Source organism: Loxodonta africana, chromosome 9 (genome assembly GCF_030014295.1).
Source record: "Loxodonta africana isolate mLoxAfr1 chromosome 9, mLoxAfr1.hap2, whole genome shotgun sequence".
NCBI classification, from domain to species: Eukaryota; Metazoa; Chordata; class Mammalia; order Proboscidea; family Elephantidae; genus Loxodonta; species Loxodonta africana.
Genome location: NC_087350.1, coordinates 13,865,426 through 13,887,212, shown reverse-complemented (window position 1 = coordinate 13,887,212; position 21,787 = coordinate 13,865,426). Strand labels below are relative to the sequence as shown.

Sequence of the window (21,787 nt, the reverse complement as noted above, 5' to 3'; positions counted from 1 at the left end):
ACTGGGCATATTTTGTTGCTTTCTTGTCTGTGGGCACAATACTTCTTACCACCTTGTCCAGGTGGGCAGAACTAGTCTCTCAGCTGTGGTGCAACAGGACAGGTATAGTGGTGGGGGAAGGGCAGGAATGGGTCATTTGTGGCATGAACTGGGGTTGACGGGGCGGTGCTGGGGGGCAACGCAGGGTGGGGTCTGGTGGTCCTCACCAGTGCTGCTCAGTGGCTCAGTGCTTGGTGTATGGTCAAGATAAAAGAAACAGAAAAAAAGAACAAAGCAAACTAAAAATATATGGTACTGAGGGAGCCAGCTGGTGGTAGTAGCACCGACTGGGGAGGCCATGTGCTAGTGGCTTTCTAGCCAAGTGGTGTGGTAAGGCCCTTCAAGAAGGAACAGGGATAGTTCACAGGGCTAGGTGGGCAGGAGACAGGAAAGGAAAGAGGGAGAGAGAGAAAAGAAACAAAAAACAAATAAGCAAACAAACAAAAATATGGTACTGAGCAAGCCAGCTGGTGGGGGCAGCATGGACCTGTAGAGACCACGTGCAGTAGCTTTCTAGCCAAGCAGTGTAGCATGGGGTGTCACGAAGGGGTGGGGATGGCACATGGGTCTAGGCAGATGGGAGAAAGGAAAGGAAGGAAGGGATAGAGAAGAAACCAAACCCCCCCCCAAAAATGTGGTGTTGAAGGAGCCAGCCAGTGAGGGCGACACAGATCTGGGGAGGCTATGTGCCAGTGGCTCTCTTGCCAAGTGGTGCAACACTGCCCATTGAGAAGGGGCAGGTGCAGCTCACGGTGCTAGGTGGGCATGAGAAAGGGAAGGGAGGGAGAGAGAGAGAAGAAACAAACAAAAAAATGGTACTGAGAGAGCCTCCGGTGGGAGCAGCGCAGACCTGGGGAGGCCATGTGTCGGTGGCTCTCTAGCCAAGCAGTGTGGCACAGCCCATCAAGAAGGGGAGATGAGGGCACACGGTGTTAACTGGGCAAAAGAAAGGAAAGGAAGAAAGGGAGAGAGAAGAAGCAAAAAAAAAAAATGGCGCTGAAGAGCTGGGTAGGGTGGATCCCAGTGGCAGTGAGCTGGTGTCCCTCCAGGGGAGTGACCATGGCCTGTTGTAAAGTGGTAGAGGCTGTGTGGAGGGAAGAAAGGTAGGATGTGGGAAAGTGTGTATCCCTGGTTACCAGGTGCTCTGTCTTCTGTTGGGAGCTCCATGAAATTGCCTTCTCGTACTCCCTGACTGTGTTCCTTGGTGGCTATAGTCCAAAATGGTAAATCTGTGCCGTGTTAGCCAGTAGGGAAACTCCACTCCATAGCTCTCCTCGTTCTCGCTTCTCTGTCAGTTTCTTATTCAGTTTGGTGCTTGATCGAGTTCCTTATCTCTCCATTTGACACTTAGGGTTCCAGAATTGACATTTGTTATCTGTTTTACTTAGTTTTTTGGGTCTTTGCTGCAAAGGGATGGCATGGTGCTTCTGTCTATAGTGCCATGTTGCTGAGAGGATCTCTATTGGCTTTTGCAGTGGGACAACTCATCATGATTCAGGACAGCCCTGGACACTGAAGATATTTAACATCCACTAAATCCAGTAGTGTAGCCAAGTTATGGTGACAACCAAAAAACCTCTTCAGGTTTCCAAAGCCCCCTAGAAGGTTCTAACACCTCTATGGTGATCCACTAGGTAAGCCGGTTTTTTTTTTTTAATTGTCCTTTAGGTGAAAGTTTATAGAATAAATTAGTTTCTCATTAAACAATTAATACTCAAATTGTTTTGTGACATTGGTTGCCAACCCTGCGATGTGTCAGCACTCTCCCCTTCACCCCAGATTCCCTGTTTTCATTCGTCCAAGTTTTCCTGTCCCTTCTACCCCTCTCGTCTTTGCTTTTGGGCTGGTGTGCCCATTTAGTCTCGTATACATGATTGAACTACAAAGCACATTCCTCATGTGTTTTATTGTTTGCTCTATAGACCTATCTGATCTTAGCCTGAAGAATGAGCCTTGGGAGTAACTTCAGTACTGAGTTAAAGGGTTGTCTGGGGCCATACTCTTGAGGTCTCTCCAGTCTGTCAGACCAGCAAGTCTGGGTTTTGTTTTTGTATTTTTGTGAATTTGAATTTTGTTCTATGTTTTTCTCCAGCTCTGCCCAGGACCCTCTATTGTGATCCCTGTCAGAGCAGTCGGTGGTGGTAGCCAGGCACCATCTAGTTGTGCTGACCTCAGTCTGGTGGAAGTTGTGGTAGTTGTGGTCCATTAGACCTTTGGACTAAGCTTTCCCTTATGTCTTGTTGTCTTCATTCTTCTTTGCTGCAGCTGGAATGGGACAAGTAGATCTATCTGAGATGGCTGCTCTCAGGCTTTTTAAGACCCCAGACGCTACTCACCACAGTCAGATATAGAACATTTTCTTTATAAACTATATTATATCAATTGAGCTAGATATCCCCTGAGGCCATAATCCCTAGCCCTCAGCCTAGCAACTCAGTCTCCCAAGGAGTTTGGATGTGTCTGTGAAGCTTCTATAACTTTGCCTTGGTCAAATAATGCTGACTTTCCCAGCATTGTATACTGTCTGTCTTACTAGGTAAGCTGATTTTTACCTTTCCAAAAATGTTTTTTTTTTTAATGAAAAATTTCCTAATTGTATAAGTATAGCTGACTTTTAATTGGAAAAATAAAATCCACTTTATATCTAACTTTCTTAAATGCTTCTCATCTATAAAGGTAGTCAGATATACTTTATTAGGTTAACATTGCAGTGGGAAGTATTTCTCAAAATACTGTTGGCTAATGAATCAGGGAAAAATTTAATTTGGCACATAAAGTATTTGTTTTTAAAGGAAAGTAGAAAGTTCATGAAAAACAGCTTTGGAATGAGACATATCTACATTTAAATATTGGTTCCACCACTTGTATAAAATTTTTTTTATTATGGAAATTTTCAAACGTTTAGAAAAATATACAGAATAAAATAAAGATTCCTCCCACGTATGTACCATCCCCCAGCTTTAACAACTGTCAGCTCACTTCCCCTGCTTCACTGTTGCTTTATAGCAAAGTGGAGGCATCGTGTCATTTCATCCATTAAATAACCACATTATCATTACCATAACTATAAAATTAACAATATTTGCTTAATATCAAATATCTAGAAGTGTTCGATTTTATAATTGTGTCTAGGGTAAAAAAGTCTGGTTTTTTCAACAAATAAACTATAAGGAAAAACCTATAGATTAAAAAACATTTAAAATACTTATGAACCAATTATAATACGATGGGTATTTCCTCTGAATTGATAGATGCATCTAGAGTCTACTCAGATTGTTTTTTGGCAAGAAGCCCATGATGTCTGCATTGTATCTCTTTTGGTGATGTTACTTTTTTTATTTGAAATAGTTTCAAACTTATAGAAATGTTGCAAGGAAAGCACAATAAACCTTCCATATACTATTCATTCAAAGACCCCTGTTCAAGTTTTGCTAACTGCCCCAAAAGAAGCCTGAGTTGTGATTTTTTTTCATCCTTTCAGCGACCTTAGTCAGTCCTTTTTTGACCTTTAAGACCATAATATCTTTGTCAATTACTTTGTAGAACATTCCTTAAGTTGGTTTTGTGTGCCGTTTTCTCATGATTAGATAGAGATTTGGCATTTTTTATCAGAAACGTCACGGAAATGACTGTGCTTTTCTTAATGGATCCCATCGTGTGGTACAAAATGGTATTTTGCTCTATCACTGCTAACGTTGTTTCAATCATGTCAGTAAAATAGTGTCTTCCAAGGTTTATTCATTGCAAAAAAAAAAAGCTCCTGTCTTCAAGCTTGGTAATGTTTTATGGAGAGAAGCTTTGAGAGTAAATACCCTGTTTCACATCTAAATTTCACCCAGCAGTTTTAGCATCCATGATGTTTCTTGCCTGAATTATTACTGTGATAGATACTAGATACCCTGGTGGCATAATGGTTAAGAGCTACAGCTGCTAACCAAAAGGTTCGCAGTTCAAATCCACCAGGTGCTCCTTGGAAACCCTATGGGGCAGTTCTGCTCTGTCCTATAGAGTCACTATGAGTTGAATTGACTCAGCGGCAATGGGTTTGGTTTGGTTTTGGTTTATGGTAGATACTAGAGCCCTGGTAGCGCAGTGATAAGCACTCAGCTGCTAACCGAAGGGTTGGCACTGCTAACATACCAGCCGCACTGTGGGAGAAAGATGTGGCACTCTGATTCCATAAAGATTTACAGCCTTGGAAGCCCTGCAGAGCAGTTCTACTCTGTCCTATAGGGTCACTGTGAGTCAGAATCGACTCAATGGCAGTGGGTTTGGTTTGGGTTGGGTATGATAGATACCTAAATGGAGATTTTCTAAATGCATCATTCCTTCTACATTTATTAGTTGGCATTAAGGAAGAGCTTTCTCTTCTTTCCATTTATTTGTTCAATTATTTATGTCAGTGTTTTATTTAAAGGGATATAGGCTTTTACTTTCACTTATTTTGATGCTTTAACCATTCATTATGAGTGGGTTTGCTGTTGACAAATTCTGAGTTTTTCTTTGTCTGAGTATGTCTTATTTCCCCTCATTCTTACAGGATATTTTTTACAGATACCGAATGTCCTTTTCTCTCAAAAAGCCTGAAAACTGTTTTGCCACTTCCTTCTGGCCTTCGTTGTTCCTGATGACAAATCTACTGTAATTCAGGTTAATGTTTCTCTATGAATAATGTCTTGTTTCTCTTTGGTTGCTTTAAATATTTTTTTCTTTAGTTTCCAGAAGTTTAACTGTGATGTATCTTGCCATGGATTCCTTTGGATGTATCCTATTTGAGGTATCCTCAGCTTCTTGAATCTGTAGGTTATGTCTTTCCCCAAATTTGGAAGGGTTTCAGACATAATTTCTTTGAATATGCCTACTCCTCACTTATTGACTATCTCATTATCCAACATTTCATATTTACGACAATAGTAAAGAGTCTACTCTCCACGGTGTTGCACCTTAATGACGTACGCCTGACAGTAACGAACATCAAGGTGCAAGGCAAGAGTAACGTTGGCCTGTGATGGTTAAGGTTATGTGTCGACTTGGCTGGGCCATGATTCTCAGTGGTTTGGCAGTTATGTAATGATGTAATTTAGCAGCTACGTCATAACATAGTCATCCTCCATTTTTGTGATCTGTTGTGGTCATCCTCCATGTTCACATAATGCCGATTTTCACGTAATGACTTGGTCTTTGGAACCTAACCATGTTGATAAGTGAGGAGTGGGTGTACTTTTTCAATCCCACTTTCTTTTTCTTCTTCCTTTCTGTGACTCAGTGATGTGTTAGTTCTTTTGTTTATGTACTACAGGTCCCTGACAATCTGATTGTTTTTATTAATCTATTTTTTGTCTGTTGTTCAAATTGTGTAATTTCTATTGATTTGTCTCAAGGTCACTGATTCTACCCTCTTCGCTTCCCACTTACTATGGAGCCCACCCAGAGAGGTTTTTTTTTTCCTATAATTCCCATTTGATTCTTTTTATCTCATTATTGATAGTCTCTGTTTTATGAGACATTGTCATCATACTTTACTATCTTTACTTCTTGAAGCATGATTTCTTTAGTTCTTTGAACACATTTTTAATGGCTGCTTTGAAGTCTTTGGTAAATCTGACTTCTGGACCCTCTCACAGGAAGTTTCTATTTGCCTGCTTTTAGTTCCTGGATAGGAGTTACACTTTCCTATTTCTTTGCATATCTCATACTTTTTGTTGAAAACTGGACAGTGTAGGTAAAAATAAACTCTAGATGCTGATTCTGTTCCCCCTGTCTGGGCTTGTTTTTATTATTGTTTGCTTGTCTGTCTGTTTGGTGGCTCGAGCTTGACTAAACCGTTGTAGTGAAATCTGTTTCCTCCGTAGTGTGAAGTCTCTGATGTTGCTCCTCAGGGAGCACAGCTTTGTACATGCATACCGTCACCCGTCACCCGTAGCAGGGTTCTCTTTCTGTGTCACTTTCAGTAATTTTTCTGTTAAGCCTTTTGTCTCAATGGTTATCACACCTAGTTGTTAGTTTGCACTAATTGCCTGCTGATTTCTCTATTGTTTTTGACACAGCCCTGGGATGTAAACGGCATCACAGTCTGATCCAATTAAATTTGAGCAGTGGTAGTTTTTGAGGCCAGACTTTGAGGTTTGTTCTTACTCCAGGAGGAGTCTCCTTTGTTGTCTTTTTCCTTGGTTCTCTCTCGTAAGTTAGCTGATCCATGTTTTGGCTTATTGCTCTCGTGAAACTACCTGTTAATTACTTAGCATCAAAACCTTCATTATTTTTGAGAGCATCCTTAGGCTTGAACTCCCCCCACACTCTGTTTCAAATAAAGACATTTCCTTTGGAAGAGCTTCAGCGTTCTCTGTTTTTAAGGCCTGCCTCTCTCCCAGGGCAAAATCTCCTAGCCCACAGCTCTGGAGCTTTGGGTAGGAACAGCAGCCTGCTTTTCTGAGGGACACCCCTGCTTTGTGAGCTGAGCAGGGATGATAGCCTTTGGTCTTCTTGGCTTCCCTCTCCTAGCATGGAACTTCCAACCTGTGAACAAGCTTGGGTGAGGATGATCAGGACACCTGTATTTTCAGCTTGCCATGCTGAAGTAAAGCCTCTGCTCTATGAGTGGGGCTGGGTGGAGGAAGGAAGTCCCAACTTCTTAGTTGCACTCACCTGGAATTTAACCTGTGCACCATGTATCTGGGAAGATGAAAAATTCTGGTGCCTACCCCTTCCAGGAAGATATCGTAGCCCTTGCCCAAAAGGTGAGGGGAGAGGGTTATGTTCTTAGCTGCATCTACCTGGAGTGGAGTTTCTACCATGCTGAGATAGGGGTGTGGGAAAAGAAGTTAGAAGGTCATGCATGATTCAGGTACCACGGACTCTCACTGTCCTCACCAAGATTTAGTATATGTGGTGTAAAGAATTAACTTTATCTAAAGTAATGTGGTCTTACCCTTGTTTCCTGCATAGATAACTAAACCCTTGGAAATTCCTGAGTAATTGGGGTACCTTTGTGATCTAAACCACACCTGAGGATATGTGCTAATGAGTGAGGGCTGGCTAGACCAGAGAGAGTACCTAGTAACCTACATCAACTAACCTCAGGAGGCATGATTTATCATACATATGCAGTGAGGCCTCAATCGTGACTACGTAATGATTGAGACCAATGAAGGCTCTGAACACAAAGGATCCAAGAGTTTTCTTGTTGGCTAAGGGAGGGTGATACCCCCTCTTCTGGGCATAGAAGCTGCACATTAGGAAACCTCTTAGACCTCACCCAAGCATCTCTTCCTTATGATGATCCTCATTTGTATCCTTTTGTTATAATAAATCTATAATTGCAGGTATAGTACTTTCTGTGAGTTCTATGAGTCATTCCAGCAGATTATCAAACCCAAAGGAGTAGGGGAGCTAGCAGATGAAAGTGAGGAAGCCCATAGGAGGCCCCTGAGCTTCAGCTGGCAACTTGAAGTTAGTGGGGAAACCCTGAATCTATGGCCAGCATGTCAGAAGGTTGGGGTGTTGTGTGAACTGCCCGAACTTGCAGCTAGCATCTGCCTATTTGTCAATCTGAAGGACGGTATCCTTTTAACTTGCGAGATCTGCCCTAGCTCCAGGTGGCTAGAGTCAGAGAGAGAAAATGCCTTGTGAGTGGCTGAGGTTAGAGACGATGGAGAAATGGGAAAATGCAGATCAGATTTATGCTGATTCTTATTCATGAAGTAGATATTGTTCAGTAAATGTTTCTTCATTTGCCTTATGCCCTCAGGACATTTTCCAGAAATTTTAAATGTCATTTTTTTGTTTTGTGTTGTATTGTTAAATAATTTTCACCAGTTACACTTGATTCATTGGAAAGTCTGTCTGTGGAGCTCCTCTTACTTCCACCTGGAAACCAAAAACCAACCAACCCCATTGCCATTGAGTCGATTCTGACTCATAGAAGAAGCCCCTTTTTTAACTTCTTGATCCTCAGTTTTCTCACCTGAAAAATGGGAATAGCAGACTTACTTATACTATGAAATGAACTGAAAAAAATATATACATGTCAAGCACTTAAATAGCTCTTGGTGCATGATAGGTACTCAAAACTTATTTTTTTGCTATCTCTTCCCTTAAAACTAAAAGTTAAAAAACCATAAAGCTATTTATTAAATAAACAGATAAAATTCTGTATATGATCAAGGGGAAAATATAAGGGAGTTACATAAAGAAATGAAGAAACTCATTGCTGTTGAGTAGATTCCGACTCATAGCAACCTTATGGAACAGAGTAGAACTGCCCCTTAGGGCTTCCGAGGAGCAGCTGGTGGATTCAAACTGCCCACCTTTTGGTTAGCAGCCAACCTCTTAACTCCTCCACCACCAGAGATCAGAAAGAAATGAAGAGAGGGAGATAAGTACATGAAGAGAGAAGACACAGAGCTTGAGCAAGTACAAGCAAGCATAAGAGTGCAAGAAGGCCTCAGAATAAAAGTTTAGGAATATACATTTTATAGAATATTATTATCAAATTGTGTTTTAAGATATTATCACTGCAAATTTAAGAGTGTAATTTTATAACTATAGCAGTAAGTGGAGAATGTCATTTTTTTATATTTGCATTCTGGCCACATGCCATTAAGTTGAGCCAGATCTTGCCCATGGGCCACTAGTTTTCTTGTCTGTCATTCATATTGCAACTTGGTCAAACTTAGTCTTTTTGTTTGCCTTCAGATCATTGATAACTAACAGATGATATTGGATATGTGATCTGTGAGATTAAGGTATAACATTTTAAGAGGAAAATTAATTCTTTCAAAAATATTTTTGAGTTCTACATCCTGCTTTGGAAAACCTGGTGGCATAGTGGTTAAGAGCTAAGGCTGCTAATCAAAGGTTGGCAGTTCAAATCCACCAGGTGTTCCTTGGGGCAATTGTACTCTGTCCTATAGGGTCGCTATGAATCAGCATCAACTTGACAGCAATGGGTTTTTGACATCCTACTTTGCTGAGTAGTGTCTGGGTCTTAAAAGCTTGTGAACAGCCATCTAAGATACATCTATTGGACTTATCCTGTTTGGAGCAAAGGATAATGAAGAAAACCAAAGACACAGGAAAATATTTGTCCAAAAGATGGGCCACATGAATCACATCCTCCACCAGCCTGAGCCCAGAAGACCTGGATGGTGCCTGGCTACCACCACCAGATGCTCTGACAAGGATCACAACAGAGTGCCCCGGAGACAGCGAGAGAAAAATGTAGAACAAAATTCAAATTCATAAAAAAAGGTCAGACTTACTGGTCTGACAGAGACTTGAGAACAGCCCAAGACTATGGCCCCTGAATGCCCTGATAACTCAGAATTGAAGCCACTTTCAAAGTCCAACTTCCAGCCAAAGATTAGAAAAGCCTATAAAACAAGCAGTAACACATGTGAGGAATGTGCATCTTAGTTCAATCAAGTATATGAAACCAAATGGGCAATACCTGCCCAAAAACAAAGACAAGAAAGCAGGAAGGGACAGGAAAATGAGACAAATGGATATGAGAACCTGGGGTGTAAAGGGAAAGGGGGAGAGTGCTGAGACATTGTAGGAATTGAACCAACGTCCAAAAACAATTTGTGTGAGGCGGAGCCAAGATGGCAGAATAGACAGACGCTTCCGGCGAGCCTTCTTTACAACAAAGACCCGAAAAAACAAGTGAAACTAGTATATTTGTGACAAGCTGGGAGCCCTGAGCATCAAAGGTAAGCTTAGACAATGAACTGAGGGTCAGGGTAAGGAAGAGATCATTCAGAAGTGGAGAGGAGTTACTGGACCTGAACCGTGGGGAGCCCTCAGGCACCATTCCTGGAATGGCAGCGGCAGGGGCGGGCTGGTACTAGCATTTGGCCGCAGTTTTCTCAGGAAGAATCAGTGAACCACACGGCCTACTCACACCTCTGGAACCTGAGGAGAATGGTGCTCTCAGCAAAAGCTAAGCACTTGCATATATTTAACTGCACCCCCCCCCCCACCCCCAAGCCGGCCTCAGCGGCTGAATCCCTGGGCCTGAGATAGACCCTGGTGAGCACCTAAAGCCATCCTCCTGGCCTTGGGGAAGGAAAAAATTTGCAACTGGGGGGAAAAGATAATTTGCTAGCTCCATTAACCAGGGGAGCTCAGGACAGAAGCGGCTCCTGTCCAGGCATAAACCATCCATGGACCTTGAGTACCTTTCCCTTCTGCATGGACCTGTGTGGGCCTATTTTGGGAGAATAGGCCCTAGTTGGCAAACTCCAACCATTTCAGCTGTGCGGTATAGAGATGGGTGTTTGACATTTGACATTGCTTTGCCTATTAAACAAGGTCCTCACCTACCCACATCAGGGACCTAAGGACTGGTAGCTCCACTCAGGTCACCCAGCCACCGATGACAGGGGTCCAAAGATAACTGGTACCTCCCAGTCCTTACAACCAAAAACTTTGGGTGCCCATGGTCCCTCTGCAGAACCCACCCACCAGCACGCTGTAGGGAACAGAGACACATTTTCTTCAGAGACACTTGTGGGTCAGTTCTCAGCCCCCTGCCTTGTTCAGAGCATGACCTCCTGCTACAATCAGATACCAGTATATATGCCAATCACCCCTGCCCCTCTAAGTCTGTAGGACAGAGCCTGTACCACACACTTGATGATCAGCTACCTGGAAACCTGAGCTGAATTCATACAAGAAAACTGAATGGACTCCTAGACTGATATAACTGATAACAGCTCTAGCCAGCTGGGGACAGGACACCAGAGCTCCAAAGGCAAAAATAATCAAGCTAGCTCACTCAAGCAACCCATAGGGGTATACCAAAACAAAACAAAGGAAGCAGCTGTGACACAGTAAGCAAGCATAAACTAATACAATAACTTATAGATGGCTCAGAGACAACAGTCAATATCAAATCACATAAGAAATGGACCCTGATCACCTCAACAGGCTCTCAAAACAAGGAATCCAGGGATCTTCTAGATGAAAGTGCATTCCTGGAGTTACCAGATGCAGAATACAAAAGTTTAATATACAGAACCCTTCAAGACATCAGGAAGGAAATGAGGCAATACACAGAACAAGCCAAGGAACACACAGATAAAGCAACTGAAGAAATTAGAAAGATTATTCAGGAACATAATGAAAAATTTAATAACCTGGAAAAATCCATAGACAGCAATCAGAAATTCAGAAGATTAACAATAAAATTACAGAATTAGACAACTCAACAGAAAGTCAGAGGAGCAGAATTGAGCAAGTAGAAGCTAGAATTTCTGAACTCGAAGATAAATCACTTGGCAAAGTATATTTGAAGAAAAATCAGATAAAAGAATTAAAAAAAATGAAGAAACCTTAAGAATCATGTGGGACTCTATCAAGAGAAATAACCTACAAGTGATTGGAGTACCAGAACAGGGAGGGATAACAGAAAATGCAGAGAAGATTGTTGAAGATTTGTTGGCAGAAAACTTCCCTGATGTTGTGAAAGATGAGAAGATATCTATCCAAGATGCTCATCAAACTCCATATAAGGTAGATGTTAAAATAAAGTCACCAAGACATATTGTAATCAAACTTGCTAAAACCAAAGATAAAGAGAGAATTAAAGAGCAGTGAGGGATAAACGAAAAGTCACCTACGAAGGAGAGCCAATAAGAATAAGCTCGGACTACTCAGCAGAAACCATGCAGGCAAGAAGGCAATGGGATGACATATTTAAAAAATTGAAGGAAAAAAAAATTGCCTGCCAAGAATCATATATCCATCAAAACTGTCTCTTAAATATGAAGGTGAAATTAAGACATTTCCAGATAAACACAAGTTGAGCGAATTTATAAAAACCAAACCAAAACTTCAAGAAATACTAAAGGGAGTTCTTTGGTTAGAAAATCAATAATATAGGGTATCAACCCAAGACTAGAACACTGGGCAGAGCAACCAGAAGTTAACCTAGACAGGGAAATCCAAAAAAACAAAGCAAGAGTATAAAAAAAAAAAGCCCAACACAGGGTAACAGCGATGTTATTATGTAAAAGAAGACACTTTAAAATAATAAAGAGGGACTAAGAAATGTAATCATATACCTTCCATATGGAGAGGAAGATACTATGATATAAAGAAATAAAAGTTAGTTTTAAATTTAGACATATAGGGGTAAATAATAAGGTAACCACAAAGGAGATAAACTATCCTACTCATCAAAATAAAATACAAGGGAAAAATACAGACTCAGCAGAAACAAAATTAACAACAAATATGAGGAAAGGACAATATATAAAGAAAATCTACTCAGCACATAAAATCAAGTGGGGAAAAAAAAACTGTCAGTGCACAAAAAAAGATATCAAAATGATAGCACTAAATTCATACCTATCCATAATTACCCTGAATGTGAATGGACTAAATGCACCAATAAAGAGATGGAGAGTGGCAGAATAGATTAAAAAACAAGATTCATCTATTTGCTACCTGCAAGAGACATACCTTAGACTTAGAGACACAAACAAAGTAAAACTCAAAGGATGGAAGAAAATATATCAAGCAAACAACAATCAAAAAAGAAGAGTGGCAACATTAATTTCTGACAAAATAGACTTTAAAGTTAAATCCATCAGAAAGGATAAGGAAGGACTCTATATAGTGATTAAAGAGACAATATACCAAGAAGATATAACAATATTAAATATTTTTGTACCCAGTGACAGGGCTCCAAGATACATAAAACAAACTCTATCAGCATTGAAAGGTGAGATAGACAGCTCCACAGTAATAGTAGGAGACTTCAACACACCACTTTCAATGAAGGAGAGGACATCCAGAAAGAAGCTCGATAAAGACACGGAAGATCTAAATGCCACAATCAACCAACTTGACCTCGTAGACATATACAGAACACTCCACCCAACAGCAACCAACTATACTTTCTTTTCTAGTGCACATGGAACATTCTCTAGAATAGACCATATATTAGATCATAAAGCAAGCCTTCGCAGAATCCAAAACACTGAAATATTACAAAGTATCTTCTCTGACCTTAAGGCCATAAAAGTGGAAATCAATAACAGGAAAAGCAGGAAAAATAAATCAAACACTTGGAAACTGAACAATACCCTGCTCAAAAAAGACTGGAACATAGAAGATGTTAAAGATAGAATAAAGAAATTCAGAGAATCCAATGAGAATGAAAACACTTCCTATCAGAACCTTTGGGACACAGCAAAAGCAGTGCTCAGAGGCCAATTTATATCAATAAATGCACACATCCAAAAAGAAGAAAGGGCCAAAATCAAAGAATTATCCCTACAACTTGAACATATAGAAAGAGAGCAGCAAAAGAAACCCACAGGCACTGGAAGAAAACAAATAATAAAAATTAGAGCTGATCTAAATGAAATAGAAAACAGAAAAACAATTGAAAGAATTAACAAGACCAAAGCTGGTTTTTTAAAAAAATCAACAAAATTGATAAACCACTGGCCAAACTGACAAAAGAAAAAAAGGAGGGGAAGCAAACAACCCGAATAAGAAATGAGACGGGCGATATTACAACAGACCCAAGTGAAATTAAAAGAATTCTATCTTATTACTATGAAAAACTATACTCAAACAAATTTGAAAAGCTAAAAGAAATGGATGAATTCCTAGAAACCTACTACCTATATAAACTAACACAAACAGAGGTAGAGCAACTAAATAGACCCATAACAAAAGAAGAGATTGAAAAGGTAATCAAAAAACTCCCAACAAAAAAAAAGCCCTTTTCCGGATGGCTTCACTGAAGAGTTCTACCAAACTTTCAGAGAAGAGTTAACACCACTACTACTAAAAGTATTTCAGAGCATAGAAAAGGACGGAATACTACCAAACTCATTCTATGAAGCCACCATATCCCTGATACCAAAAGCAGGTAAAGACACTGCAAGAAAAGAAAATTATAGACCTATATCCCTCATGAATGTAGATGCAAAAATTCTCAACAAAATTCTAGCCAATAGAATTCAAAAACATATCAAAAAAATAATTCACCATGACCAAGTGGGATTCATACCAGGTACGCAGGGATGGTTCAACATTAGAAATGTTGAACAATTAATGTAATCCATATCACATAAATAAAACAAAAGACAAGAATCACATGATTTTATCAATTGATGCAGAAAAAGCATTTGACAAAGTTCAACAGTCGTTCATGATCAAAACTCTAGGCAAGATAAGAATAGAAGGAAAAATCCTCAACGTAATAAAGGGCATTTATACAAAGCCAACAGCCAACATCACCCTAAATGGAGAGAGCCTGAAAACTTTCCCATTGAGATCGGGAACCAGGGAAGGATGCCCTTTATCACCACTCTTATTCAACATTGTGCTGGAAATCCTAGCCAGAGCAATTAGGCTAGATAAAGAAATAAAGGGCATCCAGATTGGCAAGGAAGAAGTCAAAGTATCTCTATTTGCAGATGACATGATCTTATACACAGAAAACCCTAAGGAACCCTCCAGAAAACTACTGAAACTAATAGAAGAGTTCAGTAGAGTATCGGGATATAAGATAAACATACAAAAATCAGTTGGATTCTTCTACACCAACAAAAAGAACATCAAGGAGGAAATCACCAAATCAATGCCATTCACAGTAGCCGCCAAGAAGATGAAATACTTAGGAATAAATCTTACCAGAGATGTAAAAACTTATACAAAGAAAACTGCAGTACACTTCTGCAAGAAACCAAAAGAGACTTACATAAGTGGAAGAACATACCTTGCTCGTGGATAGGAAGACTTAACATTATAAAAATATGTATTCTACCAAAGGCGATCTATACATTTAATACAATTCCAATCCAAATCCCAACGACATTCTTTAATGAGATGGAGAAGCAAATCACCAACTTCATATGGAAAGGAAAGAGGGCTTGGATAAATAAGGCGTTACTGAAAAAGAAGAACAAAGTGGGAGGCCTTACTTTACCTGATTTTAGAAAGTGTTATACTGCCACAGTAGTCAAAACAGCCTGGTACTGGTACAACAACAGATACATGGACCAATGGAACAGAATTGAGAATCCAGATGTAAACCCATCCACCTATGGTCACTTGGTCTTCAATAAAGGCCCCAAATCCATCGAATGGAGAAAAGACAGTCTTTTTAACAAATGGTGTTGGCATAACTGGATGTCCATCTGCAAAAAAATGAAACAAGACCCATGCCTCACTGCGTGCACAAAAACTAACTCAAAATGGATCAAAGACCTAAATATAAAATCTAAAATGATAAAGATCATGGAAGAAAAAATAGAGACGATGTTAGGAACCTGAATACATGGCATAAACAATATACAAAACATTATAAAGAATGTAGAAGAAAAACTAGATAACTGGGAGCTCCTAAAAATCAAACACCTATGCTCATCCAAAGACTTCACCGAAAGAGTAAAAAGACTGCCTATAGATGGGGAAAAAGTTTTTAGCTATGACATTTCTGATCAGCACCTGATCTCTAAAATCTACATAATACTGTAAAAAACTCAACTGCAAAAAGACAAATAACCCAATTAAAAAATGGGCAAAAGATATGAATTGATACTGCACCAAAGAAGACATTCAGGTAGCTAACAGATACATGAGGAAATGCTCACGATCATTAGCCATTAGAGAAATGCAAATCAAAACTACAATGAGATTTCATCTCACTTCAACAAGGCTGGCATTAATCCAAAAAAACACAAAACAATAAATGTTGGAGAGGCTGTGGAGAGATTGGAACACTTACACACTGCTGGTGGGAATGTAAAATGGTACAACCACTTTGGAAATCAATTTGGTGCTTCCTTACAAAGTTAGAAATAGAACTACCATACTATCCAGCAATCCCACTCCTTGGAATGTATCCTAGAGAAATAAGAGCCTTTACATGAAGAGATATATGCACAGCCATGTTCAGTGCAGCAGTGTTTACAATAGCAAAAAGATGGAACCAACCAAGGTGCCCATCAACGGATGAATGAATAAATAAATTATGGTATATTCACATAATGGAATACTACACATCGATAAAGAACAGTGAGGAATCTGTGAAACATTTCATAACCTGGAGGAATCTGGAAAGCATTATGCTAAGTGAAATTAGTTGCAAAAGGACAAATATTGTATAAGACCACTATTATAAGAACTGGAGAAATAGTTTAAAGAGTGAAGAAAATATTCTTTGATGGTTACGAGAGAGGGGAGGGAGGGAGGAATGGAGAGGGGTTTTCACTAATTAAATAGTAGATAAGTTTTATTTTAGGTGAAGAGATAGACAGGCGAGATCAGCACAACTGGGCTAAACCAAAAGCAAAGTAGTTTCCTGAATAAACTGAATGCTTTGAAGCCAAGCATAGCAGGGACGGGGGTTTGGGGACCATGGATTCAGGGGACATCTAAGTCAATTGGCAAAATAAAATCTATTAAGAAAATATTCTGCATCTCACTTTGAAGAGTGGTGTCTGGGGTCTTAAACGCTATCAAGCGGCCATCTAAGATGCATCAATTGGTCTCAACCCACCTGAATCAAAGGGGAATGAAGAACACCGAAGACACAAAGTAATTATGAGCCCAAGAGACAGAAAATGTCACATAAACCAGAGACTACATCAGCCTGAGACTAGAAGAGCTAGATGGTGCCCGGCTACAACCAATGACTGCCCTGACAGGGAACACAAGAGAGAACCCCTGAAGAAGCAGGAAAGCAGTGGGATGCAGACCACCAATTCTTGTAAAAAGACCAGACTTAATGGTCTGACTGAGACTAGAAGGACCCAGGTGGTCATGGCCCCCAAACCTCCTGTTGGCCCAGGACAGGAACCATTCCCAAAGCCAACACTTCAGACAGGGATTGGACTGGACAGTGGGTTGGAGAGGGATGCTGGTGAGGAGCGAGCTTCTTGGATCAGGTGGACACTTGAGACTATGTTGGCATCTCCTGCCTGGAGGGGAGATGAGAGGATGGAGGGGGTTGGAAGCTGGTGAAATGGACACGAAAAGAGTGAGTGGAGGGAGGGAGCAGGCTGTCTCATTGAGGGGAGAGTAATTGGGAGTGTGTAGCAAGGTATATATAAGTTTTTGTGTGAGAGACTGACTTGATTTTTAAAACTTCTCTTAAGCCAAAACAAATATTTAAATGATAGTCTCTGAATCTAAACCTAAGTGCAGACCGCCATGTAATGTTTGCTGCTGGCACCCAAAAACTACTTGTAATTAGCAAACTAGGTAGTTAGACAAGATAAGGGGCTACATTTCAAAGCCCTGTGTGCTTGACCAGCTATAAATGACTGATAATCTTCCTGAGTTGTTTTTCAAGGCCTCACCAGGTGCTGAGCACGTGCAGTAAAGAACAACGTGGACTATGAATGACCTTCCATGTGAGACAAACATGAGCATGTACCCCTCCCTGGGGCTCAAACCAAGATCCAGAGGCATCACGCATGCACAATAAGTCCTGTATGACCTCCCGGCAGCCTTTGTTACAGACTCCATCTTGGTTCCAGCAACCTCTGCGAGGAAGTCCGTCTTGAATTCTAACGGCACATGCATTTGATTTTCATACTCCCACCCCTTCTACTAGAAATGTCCACCCATCTAATGAATAAAGATAATGCGTTTGTTCAGCCTAAACACTTTTATAAGCCCTAGGGAATCCTTTGTTCAGTGAGAGACTGGAGGCTAGCGTAGGTGGAAACCCCTCATCTACTCTCCCTCGCAAGCCTTTTACTCTGTCCCTAATAAGCCTTTGTTTGTGTGGAATCTCTGAGCGTCTCCTGGTCATTCTTGGTCAGAAGAAGGTAATCTAAGCAGGGCCTAGTCCCGAGCTGGGAAGCCTTGCCCTGTAACAATTAGGTTCCAATTTGTCTTTCTCACCTTGTCTTCTCCTTCCTGTCATATAGCCCCCCTAACAGTCAAATGGAACTACTGTTCCTTTGTTACCATGAGAGTTCTTACAGGCCTTGCCTAAAGTGTTCCTTAGATCACTCCTCCAGGCAGGAAGGTTATACTTCTTGGACTGGCCACATTTAAAAAAAGAATAAAAAGTTTTTTTCATTGCTGTATACTATATAACATGCACATGGAAGAGGAATTTGGGCACCAAATAGGCCTTCCATGTCTCTGTCTTATTTGGCAAAAATGCATATCGTTGGGGGAGGACATTTAAAAAGGAGCATACTTAGCTTAACTATTAAAACAGAACAAAAGGAACTATACCCATGGCAGTAGGTTGCTTCCAGCCAGCCTGCATGTGGCTGAAATACCGTTTGTACATAGGCTGACATTAACAGGGGAGGAGGTGGACAATGCATGCAGTGGGTGGTTTTTATACTTTCTGGGGTTTTTTATGTCCCTTATCCTCAAGTTGCTACCTCCTCCTCATCTAGTTCCTTTAAAAATGCCACACTTAGTGAATTTTTTCCCTATGCCCCTGCCAAGACATTATTCAAGCTTTTTTCCTATAGTCAGCAGCAAAAGGCAGAGAACAGTGTTTTTGTTTTTTGAGAACTGTGACTTGCTGTAAGCATCCAAATCAAGGCATAACCAAGAAGTAGGTTTTTCATATTCTGAAAATAAAAACAGAAATTAAATGTCTTCTGGCTAATATATCAGCCCTACAAATGTCTTTATTTGTACTATGCAAGTGTTTCTTTAATCTTTCAAGAAAAAATAGTTTTTGGTTATGAATAATTCAGTGATCTTTTAATAAATACTATAAGTCATCTAGCACACCCCACTTTATTACAATTAACTTTTTTGTCTACCCTGTTCCAGGGAAGAGATTTTTCCCCAGAGTATCAAGAATTTAAGCCTTTTAATATGTGTGTAAAAGGTAGTGTTTGTGTCGTAAAGACATTTTTCTAAATTTATTATAACGTTTTGGGGGTAATTCTTTGAGCAGTTGTATTTTTTATGTGCATTTGAAAAACAAAATACAGTAGTCTCGATTTAGAAATAATCAATTTAAAATACAAATTATTCTTGCCTGTATTTGAACAATTTGTCCAAAATGCAGTCCATTGATACAGTTTTGCCTCTACAGATCTAAATGGGAATCAGTAGTTCCTTTGTTTGTCACCATGGAAACAAGTCAGCCTACCCTGAATAGCTGTTAGATCATACAGCATGATGCACACATCGCAGTGTAACTTCATCTGTGAGCAGGCTGTGGGTTGAGATCTACTTTGCCCCTAGCTCCTTCCTCCTTGGAGCCCCAAGCAGCCATGCAGGACCCGCCTAGGAGGCTCTCAGCCGTAAACTTCCTCAGCACCTTTTTCCAGGGCCGAAGGCACTCCTCTTCAGACCCCCTCCTGTGGCTGCAGCAGCGGCGGCGCAGCTCCACCATCAGGATGCTCTCCCCATCCTCCCTTCAGGTGATGGTGGCCGTGGCCTCCATCAGCTGCGCAGAGGGAAAAAGTAATGCTTTTTTTCTTCTTATGTGTTGCCACACCATTGTATTTAAATTTAAGGAAAGTGAACAGGTTGTATTGTATTTATACCTTTGTAAACTGTGGCAATTAAATTTGTGTTGTATTTGTTACAGCTTTTCTGCTAAGAATTTTAGTGGATATATAATAGGAGACAAAATAATCTAATGTTTTGAGTTTTTTATTAAAAATGTAGGTTGAAAAATAACTGCTTTTACAGTTACAATTACAGTTTCTTTCTCTTCTTTACCAGTACAATATATGAATATTATTGTATGTAAATGCTTTTTTATATTAGGATATAGTGTACTTATCATGAAAAGGAAACAGTTTTATTCTTGACAAGGTGAAGGGGACGTAGAATTTGTTCGTTGTCTAAATCCAGAGATAAAATGGAAACTGTTTCCTGTGTTACTGTTCCATTTAGAGAGAGACATTTTGAATCTTCCCTTTCTTGTATGTTCTAGGAAATTCAGGACGCCCAACACCAAAGTACACAAAAGTAGGGGAGCGTTTGCGACATGTCATTCCTGGACACATGGCCTGTTCCATGGCATGTGGTGGTAGAGCCTGCAAGTATGAAAACCCAGCCCGCTGGAGCGATCAGGAGCAAGCCATTAAGGGGGTCTACTCATCCTGGTAATTGAGCCTGCCAGTCCTCTGTAGGGAACACCTAATGCTAAGTAGGATAAGGAGTGAAAGCATCTGTAATACTGGGGAATGTGGAAGAAAGACTATGGGATTTTGAAGTCAGAGTATCTTGCCTCCCACCCTGGTTTTGCCACTTTAGGAGTTGTGTGATCTTGGGCTACTCACACAAGCATTCTAAACCTTTATTTCCTTGTCTTTAAAATGGAAATAAACCAACCTCCTGAGTTTGGGGGTTTTTTGCATCTGAAAATTAAGTGAAATGATGTACGTAAAGTGTCTTAAAGAAATTAGTGATTAAATAGCTCTTAAATTTCAGAAATTGTTAGAAAAAATAGCAATGTTCAGCTATAAATTTGAAATTATGAGGTAGATAAGTAGTTTTTCACTTTTCTATGGTAAGCTTTTAGCCTCGTTTTTATCTTGTTACTGTATTCTGTATAAAAGGGAAGCATTTTTACACTAAGATACTTCAAGTCTACCTTAATAGAAATAGTACATTATCAGTTCAGTAGACAATAAGAGATGCTTACACTGTTTGTGGTTTGTAGGTAGAGTTAACATGAGTATTTTAATCATACTGTTTTTATTTTTAACAGTAAACTATTCAAAGTATACTTTTTTTGATGTGGTGACATCTCCGAAAAATTCTGATAAATTACATTTGAGGTACCCTTGGAGGAATTCACTGTTTAAAGAACTCTAGTAGTTCTTTAATCGTTTTATACACCAAGAGTCCATTTAGGTATTTGTTGACCAACTTATCTACCTTGCAATCTGCACTTTGACATGTTGAATCTGCTGGATACATCTGTAGTGATCTCTTATGGTTGGGGCCCACTGCCATTGTCCTCAGAGTGTATGGTAGCCAATCACCGACTTTCCTAAAGAGTGACGTAAAGAAGTGAACATTATTCCTGAGGTGTAGTCAGACAGGTGAATTTCTAATAATGCAGCTTAAGGTCGCAGGAATATTTTTGGTTTGTTGTTGACTAAGCCTTTTAATCTCTTTCACCTCTGCTGCTTTTAAGTTGCATCCCCTGATCTTACACTAAGCGCTGCTCAGATTTGGGGTTCCCAAACACCGATCCCTGTTAAATTCCAGGCATTGTTTCAGGGGGAGGATCTTTTTGGATCCTGCTCTGTTAATGTAACGTTTCTGTAGTTCTTCCCAGATTCATGTGATCCACCCTCCCGACAGACTTCTTTATGTATCTTCCACCAATGAAAAATCTGTAAAGAACAGAGTGAAGCCCGAGTCCTAATGAGTGTGACAGCCATTTATTGAACTTCCTGGTTCATTCATTTATTCAGTAAACATCCACTCAGCTACAGGCAGGGCACTGTGCTAAATGCTTTCAAGTGATTCCCTCTAATCTCTACAAAACTCTTGTGAAGCAGGTGCTACTACTGCTGTTTTACTGATGAAGGGATTGAGGTTCAGAGTAATTTGGCACATAGCTAGGAAGTAGAAAAGACAGCATTTGAAGCGAGGCCCAATTAATTCCAAAGCCTGTATTTTTTGCTGAATTACGATAACTCAGCGTTTGTTCATTACCGCGTGCTAGGATTTGTACTAAAGACTTTACTTCCACATTACATTTAATTCTTATACCAAATCTGTGAGGCAGGCATCATTATCCTCATTTAACACTGTTGGTAATTGAGGT

The 21,787-nt window shown here is 40.1% G+C and overlaps 1 protein-coding gene across 1 annotated transcript in view; it reads left to right on the top strand.

Moving 5' to 3' along the window:
- The window catches only part of PTPDC1 (protein tyrosine phosphatase domain containing 1), a 75,551-nt gene that overhangs the window by 7,628 nt on the left and 46,136 nt on the right, over positions 1-21,787 (top strand). The window contains exon 2 of the mRNA XM_010600635.3: positions 19,937-20,108. Coding sequence (XP_010598937.2) covers positions 19,937-20,108 — 172 coding nt within the window. The remainder of the gene's footprint in view (positions 1-19,936; positions 20,109-21,787) is intronic.